The sequence below is a fragment of the Pogona vitticeps genome, chromosome 3, assembly GCF_051106095.1.
Source record: "Pogona vitticeps strain Pit_001003342236 chromosome 3, PviZW2.1, whole genome shotgun sequence".
Taxonomy (NCBI): domain Eukaryota; kingdom Metazoa; phylum Chordata; class Lepidosauria; order Squamata; family Agamidae; genus Pogona; species Pogona vitticeps.
This window is the reverse complement of record NC_135785.1, coordinates 235,844,189-235,864,049: the sequence shown is the minus strand read 5'-3', so window position 1 is coordinate 235,864,049 and position 19,861 is coordinate 235,844,189. Positions and strand designations below refer to the sequence as shown.

At 39.9% G+C, this 19,861-nt stretch overlaps 1 protein-coding gene across 1 annotated transcript in view; it reads right to left on the bottom strand.

Annotated features, from left to right (window-relative positions):
- Positions 1–5,724: 5,724 nt before the first annotated feature.
- UPK1B (uroplakin 1B) overlaps positions 5,725–19,861 on the bottom strand; it is a 29,954-nt gene continuing 15,817 nt past the window's right edge. Inside the window, exons 2-8 of the mRNA XM_020783809.3 lie at positions 18,485–18,572; positions 17,236–17,436; positions 15,197–15,271; positions 14,467–14,589; positions 12,555–12,734; positions 10,711–10,794; positions 5,725–6,969 (exon numbers count right to left, since the gene is read on the bottom strand). Coding sequence (XP_020639468.1) covers positions 6,919–6,969; positions 10,711–10,794; positions 12,555–12,734; positions 14,467–14,589; positions 15,197–15,271; positions 17,236–17,436; positions 18,485–18,553 — 783 coding nt within the window. The 5' untranslated portion in view covers positions 18,554–18,572 and the 3' untranslated portion in view covers positions 5,725–6,918. The remainder of the gene's footprint in view (positions 6,970–10,710; positions 10,795–12,554; positions 12,735–14,466; positions 14,590–15,196; positions 15,272–17,235; positions 17,437–18,484; positions 18,573–19,861) is intronic.

The window sequence follows — 19,861 nt, the reverse complement described above, 5'->3', positions numbered from 1 at the left end:
TTATGACTGCTGGTCTTCCAACCTTGCAGCACAGAGGCTTCTACAGTTTAACCTGCAGCGCCATCACATCCCTAACTCTATTAATAGGTTATTTCCAAATATGTCCTGCCCTCAATAGCCGTCTTGTAAACTCAAGGCTGTGGCTTCTTCTAAGGAGTCAATTTGTCTCATATTTGGTCTTCCTCTTTTCCTGCTGACTTCCACCTTTCCCATCATTGTTGTCTTTTCCAGAGAATCCTGTCTTCTCATGATGTGTCCAAAATAGGACAACCTAAGTTTCATTTTTTGCTTCCAGGGATAGTTCAGGCTTGTTTTTTTCTAGGACCCACTTGTTCAACTTTCTGGCAGTCAAGGGTATCCACAAAGCATGATATTTCAAACAAATCAATTTTTTTCTTGTTAGCTTTCTTTAGCTTCCATAACTGCACATAATGAGTGGGAATAAAATAGTGTAGATCATCTTGGTCTGGGTATCCAGTGACACTTCCTTACACATGATAATCTTTTTAAATTCCTTCATTGCTGCCTTTCTGAGTCTATGTTTTCTCCTGCTTTCTTGGCTGCAGTCTCCCCTTGCATTGATGATTGAACCAAAGAACACAAAATCTTTAACTATTTCAATTTCTTCATTGTCAATGTAAAAGTTGTGTAATTCTTATGTAGTAGTGATTTCTGTCTTCTTAATATTCAACTATATTCCTGTTTTGCCATTTTCTTCTTTCACTTTCACTAAAAGTTGTTTCAACTTATTGCTGCTTTCTGCCAGTAAGAAAATGTTATCTGCATATTTTTATTTAACATTCCTGATGAATTTAAAGTCCATATAAGTAACAGATTTGCATTACTAAACCATGAACCAGAGGAAATGTGGATTGAAACCAGGGCTTCTCTGTAGCTTCAACTGTTGTTGGGATACTGAACAGAGAGTCTAGTCTCAGGATTAGGAGATTAACATGTGATTGCTGAAGAAAAATCAAATTTTAAATCCAGTGTTATGGAAGCATATGGCCTGCCATTTTGATGTGTTTAAGCGATAGTAATCAGAGTGGGCAGAGGAATCAGGAATACAGAATTGGCAAGTAGAGGAAATTGTCCACATAGCTGTGCATTAATGCAGACAAACCATATATGGTAGCAGGTTAATAGATGTAAGGAAATAAAAAGCCCCCATCCCTGCCCTAGCTGCAGAGAGTAACATTGAACTGGTTGATGTATTCTTGCTCAGCTGATATCCCTTTGGAATATCTTTAAATTTCTTTGTTCAAGGACAACCACCTTGAGCTCAGAGACAGAGCATCCAGGGAGACTAAAGTACAGTGGACCCTCTACTTACGGAATTAATCCGTATTGGAACGGTGGCTGCAGGTTGAAAAGTCTGTAGGTTGAATCTCCATTGATCTACAATGCACTGAAAACCGATTGATCCCGTAACCGGCCGTTTTTCTTCCATTTTTGTTCCATTTTGTGTTTTTTCTGGTCTGTAGGTCGATTCTCCGGCTGCAAGTTGAACCTAAATTCTGCGGCCAGAGAAGTCTGTAACTCGAAAAGTCTGTAAGTTGAGTCGTCTGTACGTTGAGGGTCCACTGTATTTCTCATACTGATTTATGAACCTGTTGGCCAAAATCCTGTTAAATTTTTATGCTGGTGTAATGCAATTGGTATAAATCTCATTGGCAAATTGCCACACTTATGATTAATATAGGCATTTGATTTTATTCACTACCTAGTATGACTTGGCAGGCAACATCAAATGCTTACACTAATCTAAACTAGCTGCAGTTTGCCAGTGAGAGTTATACCAACTGTATTGTGCTACTAGGCATAACTAATTAACAGGATTTTTACCACTGCTTCTAATGTCAGATTTGTGCATGTTTATTCTTATGCTGTGAGATACTGTTGGCAGAACATGGTATGTATCACACTGGGAGATGAGCAGGTTGATGAATTCTTAATATGATGCATTACAGAATTGACCAAAATCCTAGCATAAACGGCATAACTTCAGACAACAAATTGCTGCAAATTACAGGGTCAGCCTAGATATCAGTGTGTGATATATAGTGCCTACACTGATTTCATAATATGCACCAAAAGTTACACTATTTATGCTATGCTGGAAATAGGCTTTTTTGTCATTGATTATGCAAAAGCCTTTGGCTGTGTGGACCACAACAAACTATGGCAAGTCCTTAAAGAAATGGGAGTGCCTGACCACCTTATCTATCTACTGAGAAACCTATATGTGGGACAGGAAGCAACAGTTAGAACTGGACATGGAACAACTGATTGGTTCAAAATTGGGAAAGGAGTACGACAAGGCTGTATATTGTCCCCCAGCTTATTCAACTTATATGCAGAATACATCATGCGGAAGGCTGGACTGGAGGAATCCCAAACCAGAATTAAGATTGCCGGAAGAAATATCAACAACCTCCGATATGCAGATGATACCACTCTGATGGCAGAAAGTGAGGAGGAATTAAAGAACCTCTTAATGAGGGTGAAAGAGGAGAGTGCAAAAAACGGTCTGAAACTCAACATCAAAAAAACTAAGACTATGGCCACTGGTCCCATAACCTCCTGGGAAATAGAAGGGGAAGATATGGAGGCAGTGACAGATTTTATTTTCCTGGGCTCCATGATCACTGCAGATTGAGACAGCAGCCACGAAATTAAAAGACACCTGCTTCTTGGGAGGAAAGTGATGACAAATCTTGACAGCATCTTAAAAAGCAGAGACATCACCTTGCCAACAAAAGTCCGAATAGTCAAAGCTATGGTTTTTCCTGTCGTGATGTATGGAAGTGAGAGCTGGACCATAAAGAAAGCAGACCGCCGAAGAATTGATGCCTTTGAATTGTGGTGCTGGAGGAGACTCTTGAGAATCCCCTGGACTGCAAGGAGAACAAACCTATCAATTCTAAAGGAAATCAACCCTGAGTGCTCACTGGAAGGACAGATCCTGAAGCTGAGGCTCCAGTACTTTGGCCACCTAATGAGAAGAAAAGACTCCCTGGAAAAGACCCTGATGTTGGGAAAGTGTGATGGCAAGAGGAGAAGGGGACGACCAAGGATGAGATGGCTGGACAGTGTCTGTGAAGCAACCAACATGAATTTGACACAACTCCGGGAGGCAGTAGAAGATAGGAGGGCCTGGCGTGCTCTGGTCCATGGGGTCACGAAGAGTCGGACACAACTAAATGACTAAACGACGACGAACGACGACGTCATTAGGTCCATTAATAGAGTTTTAAGTGTAGACATGGAGACACAGTGTCTAGATCTCTGTTGACTGAGGTTACATATGAAGAAGTGGGCTGTGGTCCACAAAATGAATAAAACATGGTTTCTTGCTGAGATGCCAGAAGATTTCTTATTAGTTTCCTGCAGCGGACTTAAATCTCTACCCTTGATGGTAGATGATTGTGGAGAGTTATCAGAAGGTTGAATGGGCTATTGAAAAGAGATATTTTTTCAGCAATAGACTTAGGATGTTGTCTAAACAGTATCTTGGAAATCCCATGTAATATAACATAAATCCATCTCTACATTTTCATGCAACTGATGAGACTTGCCTTAGAGTGTTAATTGGGGCATCACAAGGTCTCCCAGAACCTGAACCAGGAAGCAATTTCCTCCCATACACACCCCATTAAGGTTCAGATTTATCACTGTATCGAGCCACTCATTCATTTTGCACTGAACTAGGGGGAGGAAGACACATGTCAGCAAAAGAAACCTAAGCCCATTTGCCCAGTCTGTTCTACTGTTTCATTTGGTTTCATTGTGTCTGGCCAGTTTCTGCCCCAAGGCATTAGTGATCATTGCAGACAAGGGAAAATGGGAGAGATGTCTAAACATATCACCTGTAGGACCCCTCACAGTCAGGTCTTACTGAAGAGGCTGTTCGATGTCATTGGATCTGAATGGAGCAGCACAGAAAGAAATAGATTCTTTCAGTGCTACATGGAGAACAATGAAGTTGGATTTGGGGACTCAAGAATTCAATGGCAGGAGGATAACATTTCATTCACTCCTAAAAATGGACATCAACCAAAATGCCCTCCCAAACTTGTATGGATTACCATTCTTTAGCTTTGGATAACCAAGGCACCACTAGGCATGGAAATATACAATTAGTCTAATTTGCAGGGCCAGCCCCACCATAAAAAAGCAAGGGAACTAGGTGATAGAGTCTAGTACAGTGGTGCCTCACTTAATGGGCACTCCGTTTAGCGATGAAATCACTTAGCGACAAATTTTTCGGAGCGTTTTTGCACTTCGTTTAGCGATGGTCCCTATGGGCAATTTTCGCTTAGCGATGGTTGGGACCATGCTTCGCATAGTGATTAGATTTTGGGTCCCCTGTTTCGCTTAACGATGGTTTAAACAGCCTCATGTTTGCTGTTTTTTAAATGTTTTTCTGTTATTTATAAAGTTAAAGTTTACTGTTTAAAAAGTTTGAAATCATAAAGTGCACTTAATAAACCCTTTGTTAACCAAATTTGACTTTGCTCTAACTCTTTTTTTAATTTGTTGTTGTATTTTTCCCCCATTGAGATGCATTGAATAGGTTTCAATGCATTTCAATTGGGGAATCGCGTTTCGCTTAGCGATGTTTCCTATGGCGATTTTCGCTTAAGGACGGCAATTCGTTCCTATTGGAACGGATTATCTGGTTTTCAATGCATTTCAATGGGAAACCATGCTTCGCTTAGCGATGAAATCGCTTAGCAGTGATTTTTCGGAATGAATTAACATCGCTAAGCGAGGCACTCACTGTATAATGTATTGGGAAGAATATTGCCCCAGGCTTTTTGGCTGTTGCTCATGAACTCTTATTTTTATTTATTTATTTATTTATTTATTTATTTATTTATTTATTTATTTATTTATTTATTTATTTATTTATTTATTTATTTATTTATTTATTTCCCTTTGTTGAAGAAAATATGTACCTGTGCCACATAACCTGTCCCTGGGCACCTGCTGCCTCAGGTAAAGTGAAGGGACAAGGATGTGATGAGGACTCAGGAAGTTTTTGACTGTTAGCAATTTTCCACATACCATGCTGAAACCCCCAACAAATCTCTCTGCGCAAGTGAGATTTCTCTACTTTCTATGAAATGAGATGATTGCCCTATCATTTCCACCTGTTGTTCTGTACAGGAAATTGCAAGACCTTGTGTAACATGGTGCCCTTTTTGGTGAATTCTGTGCAGGAAAGATGCTCTCCTGCTAAGGAGTTGTAATTATTCTTTGTAGGATGGGATGCCATCCAGAAAAAAATGATCAGAAAACATCAAAAAATGACTTGAGATTTCCCATGAGATTTCACAGGAAGGGGAAGACAAAAAACTTCACACAGAGAAATCATATGGCAAGAAGTGACGATTCCCCCTTCCCGTTTCTGTGAGAGTCTGCAAGATTCTCATATTTGGTGGATGATGCTATTCCATCGCAAGTATTGGCATAAGATTTAATTGCTAATCCTGTCAATTTCTGTACCAGGAATTGGGTGAGGGGGCGCTATCTTGTTTTGGGCCAGCGATGAGGCAAAAAGTCTTCAGCCAGTGATGTAGTTAGGATTATATTTCAGGAAAAGTTCAATTTATCCTAGCCATGCTTTTAAAAAACTCCATTTTATTTATCACACATGTGTAGAACAAAATATACATAAACTCTGAAATAGAGCAGGTGGTATTTTCTTGCAGCTTACATATGGGGGAAAAAGATTTTCACCTTAAAACATTCTGTACAAGGAGCAAGCTATCACAAAGAGAGGCAAACAGTTTGATTAATGTGATACAAAAGGTAGGAATAGATCAGTCTAAAAATTCTCGCCAACTCCCTTTGGGTTTTTATACACAAGCAAGTGAAAACATGGAAATAATGGCTGCTGTAGATTAAAGAGGTGCTCATTAAATTTTTAGTCACATGACCAGCACAAGACGAGCCTCCTAACCAGCACCCTGTTAATTAACTTTTAATTAGTTGGTGCAATTACCAGGTTTTCACTTACGTGTGTATAGAGGCCCAACAGGATTCTTGTTTAATCTTTTGGCCCACTTCATGTCATGCTCTCACATTATATTACTAAGCTCAACCTTCTCGTGAATTCTGACACAAAGATATTTCAAGTAAAAAGCAGGAAATGTTGAAAATAAATGTTCATTTAATAGATTTGCAAATACATTTCTTCAATTTTCTGCTGCTTAAAAAAAACCAGTTTTCCCAAACAAGTGACAACAAGTGACTTACAAATATTACAAGGAAAGGCTAGACAGAATGCTACAGGAAAAGAAGTATGCGTATCATTGTATGTGTATGCCAGCGATCAGCTAAAAGAGGTAGCTGTGAATCCATTGTCACTGATGTACTTCACTGATCACCACAATGAACTGAAAAATTACCTTCAAAGCTAGATTTTCTAGTTTCCCATACTTAACTTCCTGAGTTGTCTCTCATCTTATATAAATAAACAAGTGACTAGTCTCTTTAGAGTAGTTCATACACTGCAGCAAGCAGAGGCACATGATAACAAGAGAGAGGGAAACTGTGATTTTTGTAATACTCTGAGTGCTGTTTATACACTTGCTCCAGACAATTGACTTCCAATTGGTTGATGGAGTTGAAGCTATTTCCACCTCTTTTGTCACCTCTGGGAACAGCACACTCATCCAATGGTGTTGAAGACAGAGATGTTTTCAGCACAAGGAGCACATTCTCCCAGCCCCAGCCTTGCAGATATTACACCTGCTATAGTTGAAATGACTGGGAAAGGAGCACTTAGCAGAAAGGAAAGAAGACTGAAAGAGAGATTGTCAGAACTTTGTCTGAGAGGAAAATAGGTTACCAAAAAAAAAGGGGGGGGAGGAAACTCCAAAAAGGAGAAGTTGATTAGATACGGCTCCTTTAATATTCAATTCTGCTCCAGTAGAACATGGTACAAAGAAGGACCCACGTCTGAAAGAGAAAAACAAAAACAATTCAAAAAGGGTCATAAATGCAGCCACTGTAACATCTCACTCATCTGGCCCAGATAGTCCACCCTAAAACTCCACCAACCAGAGGAACAGCCTGAAGACTTAGCCACCACACTAGCATAAACAACACAATTATGGAGTATATAATTGACTCTGGACAGCATACCATATGGCCAGCTCAGAGGCCCAATTCCTATAGGATGGAGAAATACTAGCAAAAACCAATGTGCTAGAATTTGAACAAAAATTAAAAGCATCTGCTCTCTCTATATTTCACAACCAACAAGAACCAAAATATATATATATCTGCTAATAGACAAGGCTCAGGTGCATCTCCTCCAAAGTAACTTTGTAACTTTACCCTTATTTTGCCTAAACTGTTAGCGCTCTTCTCCCACAAGGTAGTAAGTACTGGCTCCCTAGTGCTGCTATCTGCAGATGGGAGAATTAAACAATAGTCGGGCTTACTACTAAGCATTCTCCAGAAGATCACATAAATCGATCTTAAGTCTTGAAATGGGTCAGAGTGGACAAATCCCACTCTTGAAGCCCACCTTTCCAAAAGTAACTCATAAGTGGCAGAAGCATGAGGGATAACAAATACCAGACACCAGAGCTGGCCTGGTCATTAACTGGAGTGAAGTGACTAGCTTAAAAGCAGAGTGCCTGGGGCACAACCTTCTGTTGGTTGGTTCCCTGCTACTGTGTAGAAACAATTACTAGAGAGAGGGAGAGCAAGGAAGAAGAGGAAAGATGGGAATACAGTGGTGCCTCGCTTAACGAGTGCACCGTATAGCGATGTTTCCGTGTAGCGATCCCTTTTTCGGGATCGCTATACGGAAACATACCCGATCGCCGCAATGGGGAAAACCCGCATTGCGAAGATCGGGTATTGCGGTGGCCATTTTGGAGCCGCCGAACAGCTGTTCGGCGGCTCCAAAATGGCCGCCGGAAACCCGGAAATGGCTGCCGGCAGCCGTTTTCACGCCGTGCCCTCGCTTAGCGAAGGCGCGAAAATGGCTGCCGGCAATTGGAATCCTCGCTGAACGGGTAAGTAACAAAGGTATTGGAACGCATTAAACTAAGTTTAATGCGTTTCAATACATTTTCCCTACCCCGTTTAGCGACGATTTCGCATAGCGAGGGTTAATCCGGAACGGATTAACCTCGCTATGCGGGGCACCACTGTAGTTTGTTCAGAGTTACCATAGGCTGGCTGGCCTTCTTTAGAGCACAGCTGGTGCTGCATTAAGATCAGGTTGCAACAGAAATCTGAACCCCTGAATCACTGGATAGAAGCTGGATACTCATTCATTATCTTCTCCCCCACCCCTCGCTCTCTCTCCCATGCTTCTCTTTATTCTCCCGAACATGATAGCTGAGGATAGGTAAGCAAAAAGTAGGTGTTACAATCCACCAGTTTCTACTACAGTCTCTTTCTCCCATCATCACACAGTGTGACAAGATCAGGAAGATGCAGACATTCCAATGTCGTTGAAATACTTCTCCCATCACCTCCTCACTATTAGCCAGCCTGGCTTGTCCTGATGGAAACTGACGTCTTGGGACATCTGGAGAATCACCAGTTCTCCAGCTTTTGCTCTGGAAGAACTGGGGTGGATGAGAAAGCCTTGGTCTCTCTTTTTCGGCCTTGGCTGTTCGGAGGTAATCTGACAGTAATTTCATCTATCTTAATTTTTTTTCATTCATCTTAAACTTCAGACCTGAGAAACCCTGAAGAAACTGCTGTACTACAGCTAAAACTGTGCTCACAACCCAGGGTTCAATCCCAGGTAGGTGGCTCAAGGTTGGCTCAGCCTTATATCCTTCCGAGGTCGGCAAAATGAGTACCCACCTAGTTTGGGTGCGGGGGAGGCAATGTGTAGCCTGCATAATTAACTTGTAAACCGCCCAGAGAGTGCTTGAAGCGCTATGGGGTGGTATATAAGCCTCATGCTTTGCTTTTGCTTAGTGTGTGGAAGAGAGGGAAGGAGAATCCACTTTTGCTGATGCTTCCCATTGATTTTGAAGTCCAGATCCCTGCTCAAACCTGGTCTCTTTGCTCCTAAACCAGCATCACATTGGCAGTCCAGATTTTCTCCTTTGACACTATGCTCATCTTTTGGTGACGTGGTGCTTGCTATACTGGTTGGGCCACCATGCAAACCTGAATAGCTGTTGCAAGTGTCATGGAAGGACAGTCCAAACAAAGTCTGGTGCTGCAAACAAGTTTTCCTTGATGCAGAAAGCTTATCTCACCTTAGCCTGCTCCAAACACACCCACACCTGCTGGACTAGTCCGAGCACACTTGGGGAAAGATTGAGAAGATCTTCCCACTACTGTTTTTAACTAGTTGAGGCTTGTGCTTTTTCAACAATTTTCTAGTATTTAAATAAGAAACAATTTATATTATGAACCAGTGTACATAGTAAGATAAGAGATGAGCTCCTGGTATCGTTTTTTCACCTTAGTTAAAACGCAGAATCAATTGTTTTCCTTTATTTCTACAGATAAAAGGTTGCCAGTACCCCAACCTCTGCTATGTCCAGTCAGACAAATGGCCCAAAGGATCTAAAACTCACCATGTTTTGAGATTTGAGTGGTCTAATAAGTGTATTACCCACCATTGTTTTGGAATAAAATTTTAAACTTCAAAAGGGTAAAAGAGACAAAGGAGTAACAAGGAACATTCCTAAGATGCTCTTTTTCATACTTTGCTTTTGTGTTAAGTGGAATGAGAGTATCAGGAGTAAACACGCCTTCCCTTAGCTGCAGGTGTGATTTGTAGCGGGATTATATTTGTAATATTTATTTTATTTTGAATATTTATATATAATACCTCCATTAACAATTGAAATACAAGCACAGAAACCCACAGTCAAGAAACAGTAAGTCACATATGTAGATGAAGGTAGAATACAGTCATGTTGTCATAATCAGTATTATAAAAAAATAAAATAAAATAAAATAAAACTCCAAGTAATTTAAGCTTCTTCTAGCAACTGTAAAGAAATTAGATATGAATATGCAAAGTCTTTGAATTAAAAGGACAAACACAGACGCTAAAGCTTTTTTAGCAAAAATAATCTGATTTTTTTCATATCACCACAGGAAGCTGGTGGCTTTGAAAATAAACCCAAATGTCAAGGAACTTTTATTTTTGTTGGGGTGCAGGGGGGGGGGAATACATAACTAGAGATGAAGAAATTCAGATTAAGTAAAACTTTGTACAAATTTATCCAATTTGTGGTGTGGAAGATTATTAACAAAAAACATGCATCTTATTTTTTCGGTTTCTAGACATTAGGAAAAAAAATTGATTGTTAGATTCTTTTTTTCTTTTTCTTTGCTATATTAAAGAAGTTAGTGAACGGGGTGAGAATACATACGTATGAAAAATACACACAACTATGCCATGCAAAAATGCAGTAAAAAGTATGCATTTGGCAAAGTGTGTACCAAAAGACACAAATTTCCATGTGGAAAAAAAAAGAGGGGGAAAAATCTTGCAGTCCAATTAGATTCCTGAATTCCAGTGGGATTCTGAGACATTTAACATCAGCAATATATATTCCTGTTCATAACCCAGCCATAATACCTGAGTACGTTTCCATCTGTACTGGAACAGCCAGAATAAGAACAAGTTAAAAGTTCTCTTGCTGAATGGGAAGAAAGTATGATGCTTAAAGTGTGAGAAATTAAATACTATTAGATACTCACAGTCCAGCAGAGAACGGCAAAGCCGTACCAGGCCACACCCCAAGCATGTCTGTTCATTGGGCCAGCAATGGTTTCATAGCAGCCCTGAGATTTAAAAAAAAAAGGAGGGTGAATAGGAGGTGACTAGGTAACACAGCTGAAGACATTTCAAACCTGTGCTAGGAATGTCAGGAGACTTGCATTGAGAAAGTTGGGGTAATTGTCTGGAGGCTAAATATCACCCTCCCAATTAACTGAACACTTCAAGAGCCCCACCTTTGAAAGGCACCCAAGATAGGCAGCCTGATATCCAAAAGTGCTTTCTGCAGGTGCTTTGCTACAACAGCATAAGGTACCGCTACCCATGCTTTCCAGGCTGTCAACACACTGGTGGAGTCATCAAAATTTAAGAACCACCACTAGATATGTGCTAGGTGGAAGTGCACCCTCCACTCTTTCCCAGACAGAGAAATGACTAGATCACAAAGTCACGAACTATTTACATTACCTGATAGCCCCACATATTTGGTGTTTAAGTCCTGCTTCTCAAATGCAGACAACTATGTGGGATCTGCAACAAGATGTTGCAGCACAAAGTGCTCCTTTTCAGAGGTCCAACCAGGCAAGTGTGCCTACTTTTAGAACACTTTGCTCTGTCCTTTTGCTTTTCCATACACATCACAAACCACATATAGGATTGTGTAGCCAGTTACATGCCCAATCTCCGTTGTTTAGAGTTGCCCTCCCTTTATAATTCTCCCCACACAAAAAGAAATGTTTTGTGTTCTGCACACCTTGATTTTCTCCCAAGCCTGCTATTATACCTCCCTCTATCGTGACAAAGAGAATTCTAAGCCCTTGAAACAAGCTGATTACATCACAACCAGATGTGATCTGATGAAGAAGGTTGTAGCCCATGAAAGCTTCTGCCATAATCAGACGTGTGCAATTGTTTTAATTATTCTAGTAATCTCATATTTAGAAAAACCTAATAGAGTAAAATGGTTCCTAACATTGACAAGAATACAAAAAGAACCCACATGCCACTCTTCCCATTTTTAGTATCCTTTGCTATAAGAAGAGCAGGAAAAGAAAAAAAAACAGAGAGGAACATTAGTTAATCGCATGGCCACAGCCTTTTGCAGCACTGTCCAATGGAAGAACATTAGGGTCAGATCCAAGCCATATCTAGTAGCATTCTGCTTCCACAGTAACCAGGTCTTTTCTGAGAAGTCCACAAGAACTATATGAGAGCAGCAGACCTCCACCCTACTAATTGAGTAGGCATGTCTTTGGAGGCATATTGTCTGTACTGAATTTTCTTTCACCTAGCTTTACTGAATGGCTCGGGCTTGTTGCATAGTGAGATAGATATTCCGCGCCCCCCCACCCCCATGATTTCTTTGCTGTATGGATCATTTTAAATCTCTTTAGAATGCATCCCATCTTTTTTACAGAGCCAAACAACCCAAAGGGTTGTAACTTTTCCTCACTAGAGAATTGTTCCAAATTCTTTGTTATTTTGGCTATCTCTTACGACACCCTCCCCTGTTCTACAACATCTTCCTTGAAGTGTGGTGAGCAATACTGAACACTATATTTTGGTGGTGTTGCAACATAGATTTGTCAAAGGGCATTAGGATATTGACAGATTTATTTTCAGATTCTTTCTCAATATTTTCCAACACTGCATTGGTTTGTCAGTTCAGACCACGTCAACATTTTTCGCTGAGATATACATCGAAGTGGCAAGATCTCTTTCGTGTTCAGAGAAAGGGAGCCAGCTCTGACAAGCATTTCAGTGGCAGAAAAATGTAGACAAGCTGCCCATTACAGCAAAAGAAAAATCAAGTCAAAATGCTTACAGTGCTGTGGTAATATCCAGACACGCCCAATTTGCAGCCATCTACATTGGTTGATTTTCCCAGGGTATCCATAACACAGCACTGTCGTGGCCAAGGAAAATCTGCATCTTTGTTCACTTTCCGGAAAACAGAGGTGTATTCTTGCCAGTCTTTTGGGCCATACACACCACAACACATATTCTGTGGGGAAAACACAAGTTTTTAAAGGGATATAGCAGTCAAACTTTTTATTTGTCATATTAAGGAATGAAGACCACTGTTCTTTTGACCTTCCTTCTAGTGACAAGACTTTCATAATCAGTTAATCCCATATTACTACATTGGTGGGATATTCTATCTAGCAGAAGCTCAGTAAGGTATTGATCTGTTGGAAAGGGGGGAAAAAGGAGGCCCAACACAGGGAAGATTTGCATTGAGTTGGTTGATGTTTTCGATGTCCAATGTATAATGAAATCACCAGGATATTGTTGAAATGTATCAGCACTTGACTGAATAGGAATGAAAATACCTTCTCAGTGAATTGTTCAATGAGTGTTTCATAAAGAAGGACTCAGTGAGTTGGAGTACCTGGCTTTGGAACCAAGGGTCAGAAGTTCAATTTCCCATTGTACTTGGTAGGATAGCCAGCCTGTACGGTTTTGGGCAACCTACAAGGTGTCAGAGCCAACCAGAAGAAGGGAACTGTAAATCACTTCTGAATACCCTAAACTGAGAAAACCCTGGAAAGGATTACCATAAATTGGAATCCACTTGACAGCACATAATAATAGTTATTGAAATATAGATGGATTTATGTGATGTTACCTACTGGAAATAATGCAGTGGGTTGAAGCACCTGATTTCTGAGCCAGGAGCTATGAGTTCAAATCCCAACTGTGCTTCTCAGAATAGTGTACAACTCAGGTAATTTAGAATATGTGTGGTTTTGGAGGGTTATATGACCTGATGCTTGTGAGGCTTTGAACAAGCTGACTGGTCCCAGAGAGTTACCAGAAGGAAGTATTGGCAAACCACTGCAAAATATTTTATATCTAGAAAAATGACTGGAAGGCATACAACTATTATTACCTATTGGAAATATGTTAGCGAAAACAAAATAAGCATAGTCCTTTACTACATACAGAAAGCTTTACAACTCTTGAATCAACTAAAAATATCCCATTCATCTCACTGGGATTTACCCGGAAGGGTTGTTTATGGTAAGAGTGATATATAGAGGTCCTAAATTACTCCTAGGTATTTAGTCTAGATCAGGCTAATCTTCTATCCATATAGAAATATTGTGATAGTTTACAGGGTTCTAAGCAGAAGGATAAGTTAGAAACCACGATTCAAGATCTTAAGGAATCTTAACCAGCAATGGAATTTCATGCCATCTGTTCCAAGCCATTTACAACAGAAGTCTAATCCTATGTATGTGCAAGTAAATCCTTGTGAGATATGTTTCCAGCTTCAGTTCAAGTTAGCCGCTGCATGCTAGAAAGGCAGCTTCAATCCAGGTGATTTCATTTTATAGTACCAATGTCCAATGTTCTTATTTCTATTGAGCATCAAGCCCTGTACCAACAGAGCTGAGCTGACATATAAGAGATGGCATTGCCATAAACAAAGTTTTGAATATGAGCCTGGCAGTATTGAAAATGTGATGTGAATATACTGCTGTCTGTGAATATAAAACTTGAGTAGTGCTTGATAAATCCGCAAAAAGCCCTAGAAGGGTTCAAGGCATGTTTCTTCTCTTTCTGAAGGGAAGTTACCAACAACTGATATACGATTAGAAATTCTTCCCATTAATCATGTGGGACCTTTGCCTAGCTTACATGGATTTAAATGTCTATGGGTAGCGATGGATAACGCTGGAAGATATGTAGTGCTATTTCCTCAGAGAAGACTAACTGTACAGCATCATTACCTGCAACATGAGCCGATCCCATGTCCTGGTGATCCCCTCACTCTTCCATTTGTCATCATTGTTGACTGGGTCTGGATTCTGATATTTTTCTAGCATTTGTTTCAAGAAGAGATTGTGTGTGAGCTACAGAGCAATGAGAGTGGAGAAGCAATACAAAGTATTAGGCAGATTCCTCACTGGAGAAGACTCTAGGCAGGACAGAAGCCTGCCTTCCTGACTAAATCCAACACAAGTTGCTATGGTGATTAGACTTTCTTCTTTCCACTATCAAGTGACAATTAGTTGACACAAAGCAAACAGATATCCCCATTCAAAATTTGATCAGGGACTACCTAAATGGAAGAATTATAAGAAAAAAAAATTGTGAATGGCTGGCTTTTCACAGCTTCTTCTATAACATGAGACAACCACAAAATCTTCAGTATTCAGTTAACAATATGCTAAAATTTTGTGATTTCAGGCTTGTTTTGGTCTATAAAAACCTGCCAGTCCCCTTAGAGAACAGATAGTTGTGGGCAGGATTTTTTTTCCCTTTCAATTGTACTATAACAAAACATTAGACATTGCTATGTCTCACATAGATATCCGCTCAGCCACTGTCTTCATTTCCGTTCAGCACCTCAATCCATTTACAGATCTGTGTCACAGTTCTGCAGCCTTTTAATCTCAGGGATGAAACTGATACCATCTGAGAGAACAGAGCAATCAACAAGAATGGAAGAATACTTACAAAGTCTCGATGCACTGCTGCTGTGATGCTAGAGGCAACTTCAAAGGCAAAGACAACCATCATCAGGATTATATACTAAAAACAAAATACACATCACCTGTCATAATCATCATTAGGCATCCTTCTATCACAAATACAGATCAGTGTGAAAAACACCAATATATAATTCTCTTGTGGGCCAGGCTCTGAAGGGTCTGAAGAGGTTAACAAGAATACTTGCCTTCAAATTATTATAACAAGATGTCATAATAATTAAAGATGCAAGGTAAAGGTAAAGGTTCCCCTTGACAATTTTTGTCCAGTCGTGTTCGACTCTAGGGGTGTGTGTGCTCAACCCCGTTTCCAAGCCATAGAGCCAGCGTTTTGTCCGAAGACAATCTTCCGTGGTCACATGGCCAGTGCGACTTAGACACGGAACGCTGTTACCTTCCCACCGAGGTGGTCCCTATTTATCTACTTGCATTTGCATGCTTTCGAACCGCTAGGTTGGCGGGAGCTGGAACAAGCGACGGGCGCTCACTCCGTTGCGTGGATTCGATCTTACGACTACTTGGTCTCCTGACCCTGCAGCACAGGCTTCTGCGGTTTAGCCCACAGCGCCATCACGTCCCTCAATTAAAGATGTACTTCAATTAAATCACTTGTTTAAATTTAAAGAGAAAACACATCATTTATATAATACATTTACATATCCAACTCTGTATCCGTTGCTTTTGTTGTCTTCTCACCTATTTTTAAAGAACTCAATGCACGTCTGCTAAAGTCATTGGGAAATATCCAGTGTTATTGCCTCTACAATCACTCGCACCAGATAGCTTAATTTAAAATTAAAGCTGTTTGGCATCCTTCCATCATTACTAATGAATTTTATAAAATGCTGGCCAAAATCCAATTGCATTTTTATACCATCATAATGCAATTGGCAGAAATCTTGGTAACAAGTTGTTCCACGTGAAAAAGTTAGTGTACACATTTACTGTTGTGCACTGATAGGTGTAAATAATATGACTTGGATCATTGCATTTTTAGAAATTAAAATTTTTGGCACAGAAAAATTAAGCACTAGAAAAATTTTCAATTTTGGAATATTTTTGGCAAAAAAAACCCTGCTGCTCCACACCACTATTTGGAATAGCAAAATAGTATCACAGTTTCCCATCACAACCTTTCAACATTGTTCTCTCTAATGGCTCAGTTTTACAAGCAAGTTACCCTCTCATATTGCAATAATATTAGCTGATAACTATCCATGCATAAGCTATCTCTTTGACAAACTTCCTCAGTTATTTGCAAACACTTCTGAATTCCTTATAAATGTCTGTTTCTGAAGATTTAAACTGAGAAAGAAATTTGCAAAAAATTAATTTCCCTATTGCTTTATCTTATGAAAGAGCACTGTATAAATTTATTCTGCATCAAATATTCATTTTACTCCATGCCCATCCTGGCCGTGGCCTTAAGTTGTCAACACAAAGGTTTACAAAGCAGTTCCTTATAAACACACCATTCCTTCGTGAAGCTGTTAGCTTTAGACTGCAATGTGCTTTTAAACTTAGTGAACTGGGAAGATTTCCCCCTATAAGATGAAGGCAGATGGATATGAGCCCTTCAATGACATTCTTGTCTTGCAACAGAATTTTGTGCATTGATTATGTCAAGATAGAGGATGATATTTACTTACAATAAGACTTTCTCACTTATTACTACTTTGCCCAAACTTTCACAATGATTGACATCGAAGTATACACATATATCTGGAATTGGCAGCGGGGAGGGGGTTTCTATTTCTCTAGTGTTGGAGCTGTGGAAAGCTAAAGCAAGAAGTTCCATTTGTTTCATATGTGCTAATACTCAGAATTATTTGAGTTTCTGAGACTCTACAGATGTAGCATTTCTTTGACAAGCTATGTACTGCTGCCTCCCATAAAGTTAGCACTATCAAGGAAGTTCACAGGCCATGAATACACCAAACTACAGCTGGCTAATTTAGTTCCTTGACCCAAAGAAAGCTATGTACAGTTAGCTACAATTCAACTTACCACCAGCAGCATTGTCCTGTTTGACTTCACAACACCGACAATCCCAAGGACAGAAAGACAAAAGAAACAGAAGCCAGTGAAAATCCCAATCCAGGCCGCACCAAAGATGTCATCGTTGTCAGTAGCCTCCAGCAGTGGATACAGTGTGTGCTGATCTGACACGAAGAATATACACTCTGCCATGAGAGCAAGCCCACAGCACTGAGAACAAAACAAATGTATGATAGTTATCCCAAGGCAATGCCTATGTATTCTCCTTAGCCTTAGGTCCTTACATTGAGCCAGCATTTGGAAAAATGACTTTTGGGGACTGCAACTCTCAGAATCTTCATATAACTTTTTCAACACAGACATCTTGCTATTCTTCTCTGCACTCTTGCAGATGGGCCAAAAAAAATTCATTTTTCTCTGAGCTGATTACAAATGAGTATGGGGCTCACCAGGATTCACATCCAAACACATTTTTCAAAGTCCCTTCTCTGAAAACTGCTTCTCTTCAAGAAATCTTAGGAACACTTTTAGAAATATATGAAAAATGTGGTTCCCTTTGGCAGCTCCTCTTCTGGAGTGTCTGACTGGGAGGTTCTGACTGTAGAAATGAACCTTCAGTTAGAAGCACCAGAGCACTAAATTTCATCCCCTTCTCAGAGCAAACGGGGGCTAAAAATGAACCATGGCTTCAGCAAGACTAGAAGCGCAGGGAGAGTTATAGAATATGTCACTGTACTAACCAAGACAAGGGGAAAGTTGTATGGATGGTGGGACAAGTACCCATAAAGTCTCTATAGTGTACACATTAAGTAGGATAATGTTTTGTCTGAAAGAGCTCCCTATCACTTTTGGGGGGGGGGATGAAAAGGAAAAACAATTTTTAGATACAGCACCACAGTTTTCAGGTTTTTCTATCACTCATGCATTTCCATCAGTGAATTCTACTGTATCTTTGCTCTTAATTTGAAAAAAAAAACCCACCCAACCCCAGCTGCATCTACCATCTTGATAAAACAGAGTACAAAGGGATACTAAAAAGAGCATCACTGCGGATTATAAAGGCAGATTCATTCATCCATTATGACTATCATGGTCGCGATGATTTCTATCACACGTTAGTGCACACATGATGATAAGATAGTTGACATGTATGTCTCTCAAAGCATTAAACCCTGTAAAATTGCTGCTCAACATTAATTAATAATACGAGAGTTACTGAAGGAATTATTCCCAGGTTACAGCATTCAAGTTCACTTACCCCCAGAACGACATTCCCCATGATTAGCAAGCCTTGGAAACATCGTACGCCAGTATCGCCTTTTGCCATCTTCACTTTCTAATGCAATCTAGAAGAAAGTTATACATTTACTTGGGGGTTCTCAAAAGAATTTTGTGTCTCCCTCCTGCTCTGCTGTTGAATGCAAGGGCCATTCATACCAAAACATTTCCCATATATTATGTGTGTGACCGAAACTTCATAAATTGCATCAGAAAAAGCTATGCACATAACTTTTACTGTTTGTTCCTGTAAGCAGAGCTGTACATTCTTTTCATTCCTGTCCGTGGAAGATGGAAATGCCACATCCCAGATAGTACATTTTTGATGTGATCACTTTGAAAGTAAACCCAGAAGTAACATGGATCGTGGTGCTAAATTTGAGATGGAGAGGGAAAAGATATGACCTTTATTGGACCAAATGCTGTTGGGCCAAAATTATTTTCAGATAAACAAAAACACACAGGCTCAATTATATGTGAATTCTGTAAAAGTTAAGCTGGGGATCAGAAAGTTTTATGAATCCCAAGGGCATCTTCAGTTATTCAGATGGTTTGCCACAGAAAGATGAGCAGACACATAGCATCTGGCTATATCAGATGCTGCAATTGTCAGGGTTCTCTTTAATGTCACAAGGAGCTTAATATGATACACTTTTCAGAGGGTTCATGTCATGGTATACCTGTAACACTTACTTCCCATGCTAATTCCATTGGGTAACCCCCAACTGATGACTTACATAGCTGAGGGCATAGCTGCAGTGGAAGAAGAAATTACAGTAGTTGAAGGATGTTCCAGCACCAAGCCAGTGGTTTGTCTAACAAGATGGGGTCATGAAGAGTCAGACCTCACTTAATGACTAAACAACAACAAACAATATGAGAGCTTTGGAAGTGTGGCCATATGACACCTCTCTCCTCCTTTCATTGGACATGTCTGAAGCATTCTGTAACAAAGCTGTAACCAATTACTTCTATTCAAAGACCAGGGTTCAATTCCATCTTCCTTACTATCAGAACTTGGAATGCTATTTGTCAAAAAGAGCTTTTTCCATTAATTATTGCTTCCTTAAGAACTAACATTTTAAAGTGTGCTTCCATTACCATTAAATAATATTGTTCACTCCCATTACTCATAACTCATTTTAAATGTGCTCATCAGCAAAACTCACATGTTCCACCTTGTCATTTAGTAAAATTGTGCCACACCTAAACCCCTCCTATTGGGATATTTAAAATAGCATTCAGCTCATTCATGACTCCAATAGCACCTTGCATCAGTTAAAAAAGGTTCCTTCCCAGATAACCAAAACTAACAGTCAAGCTCTTTAAAACCTGGAATTCAGTTCCAAACCTAGGA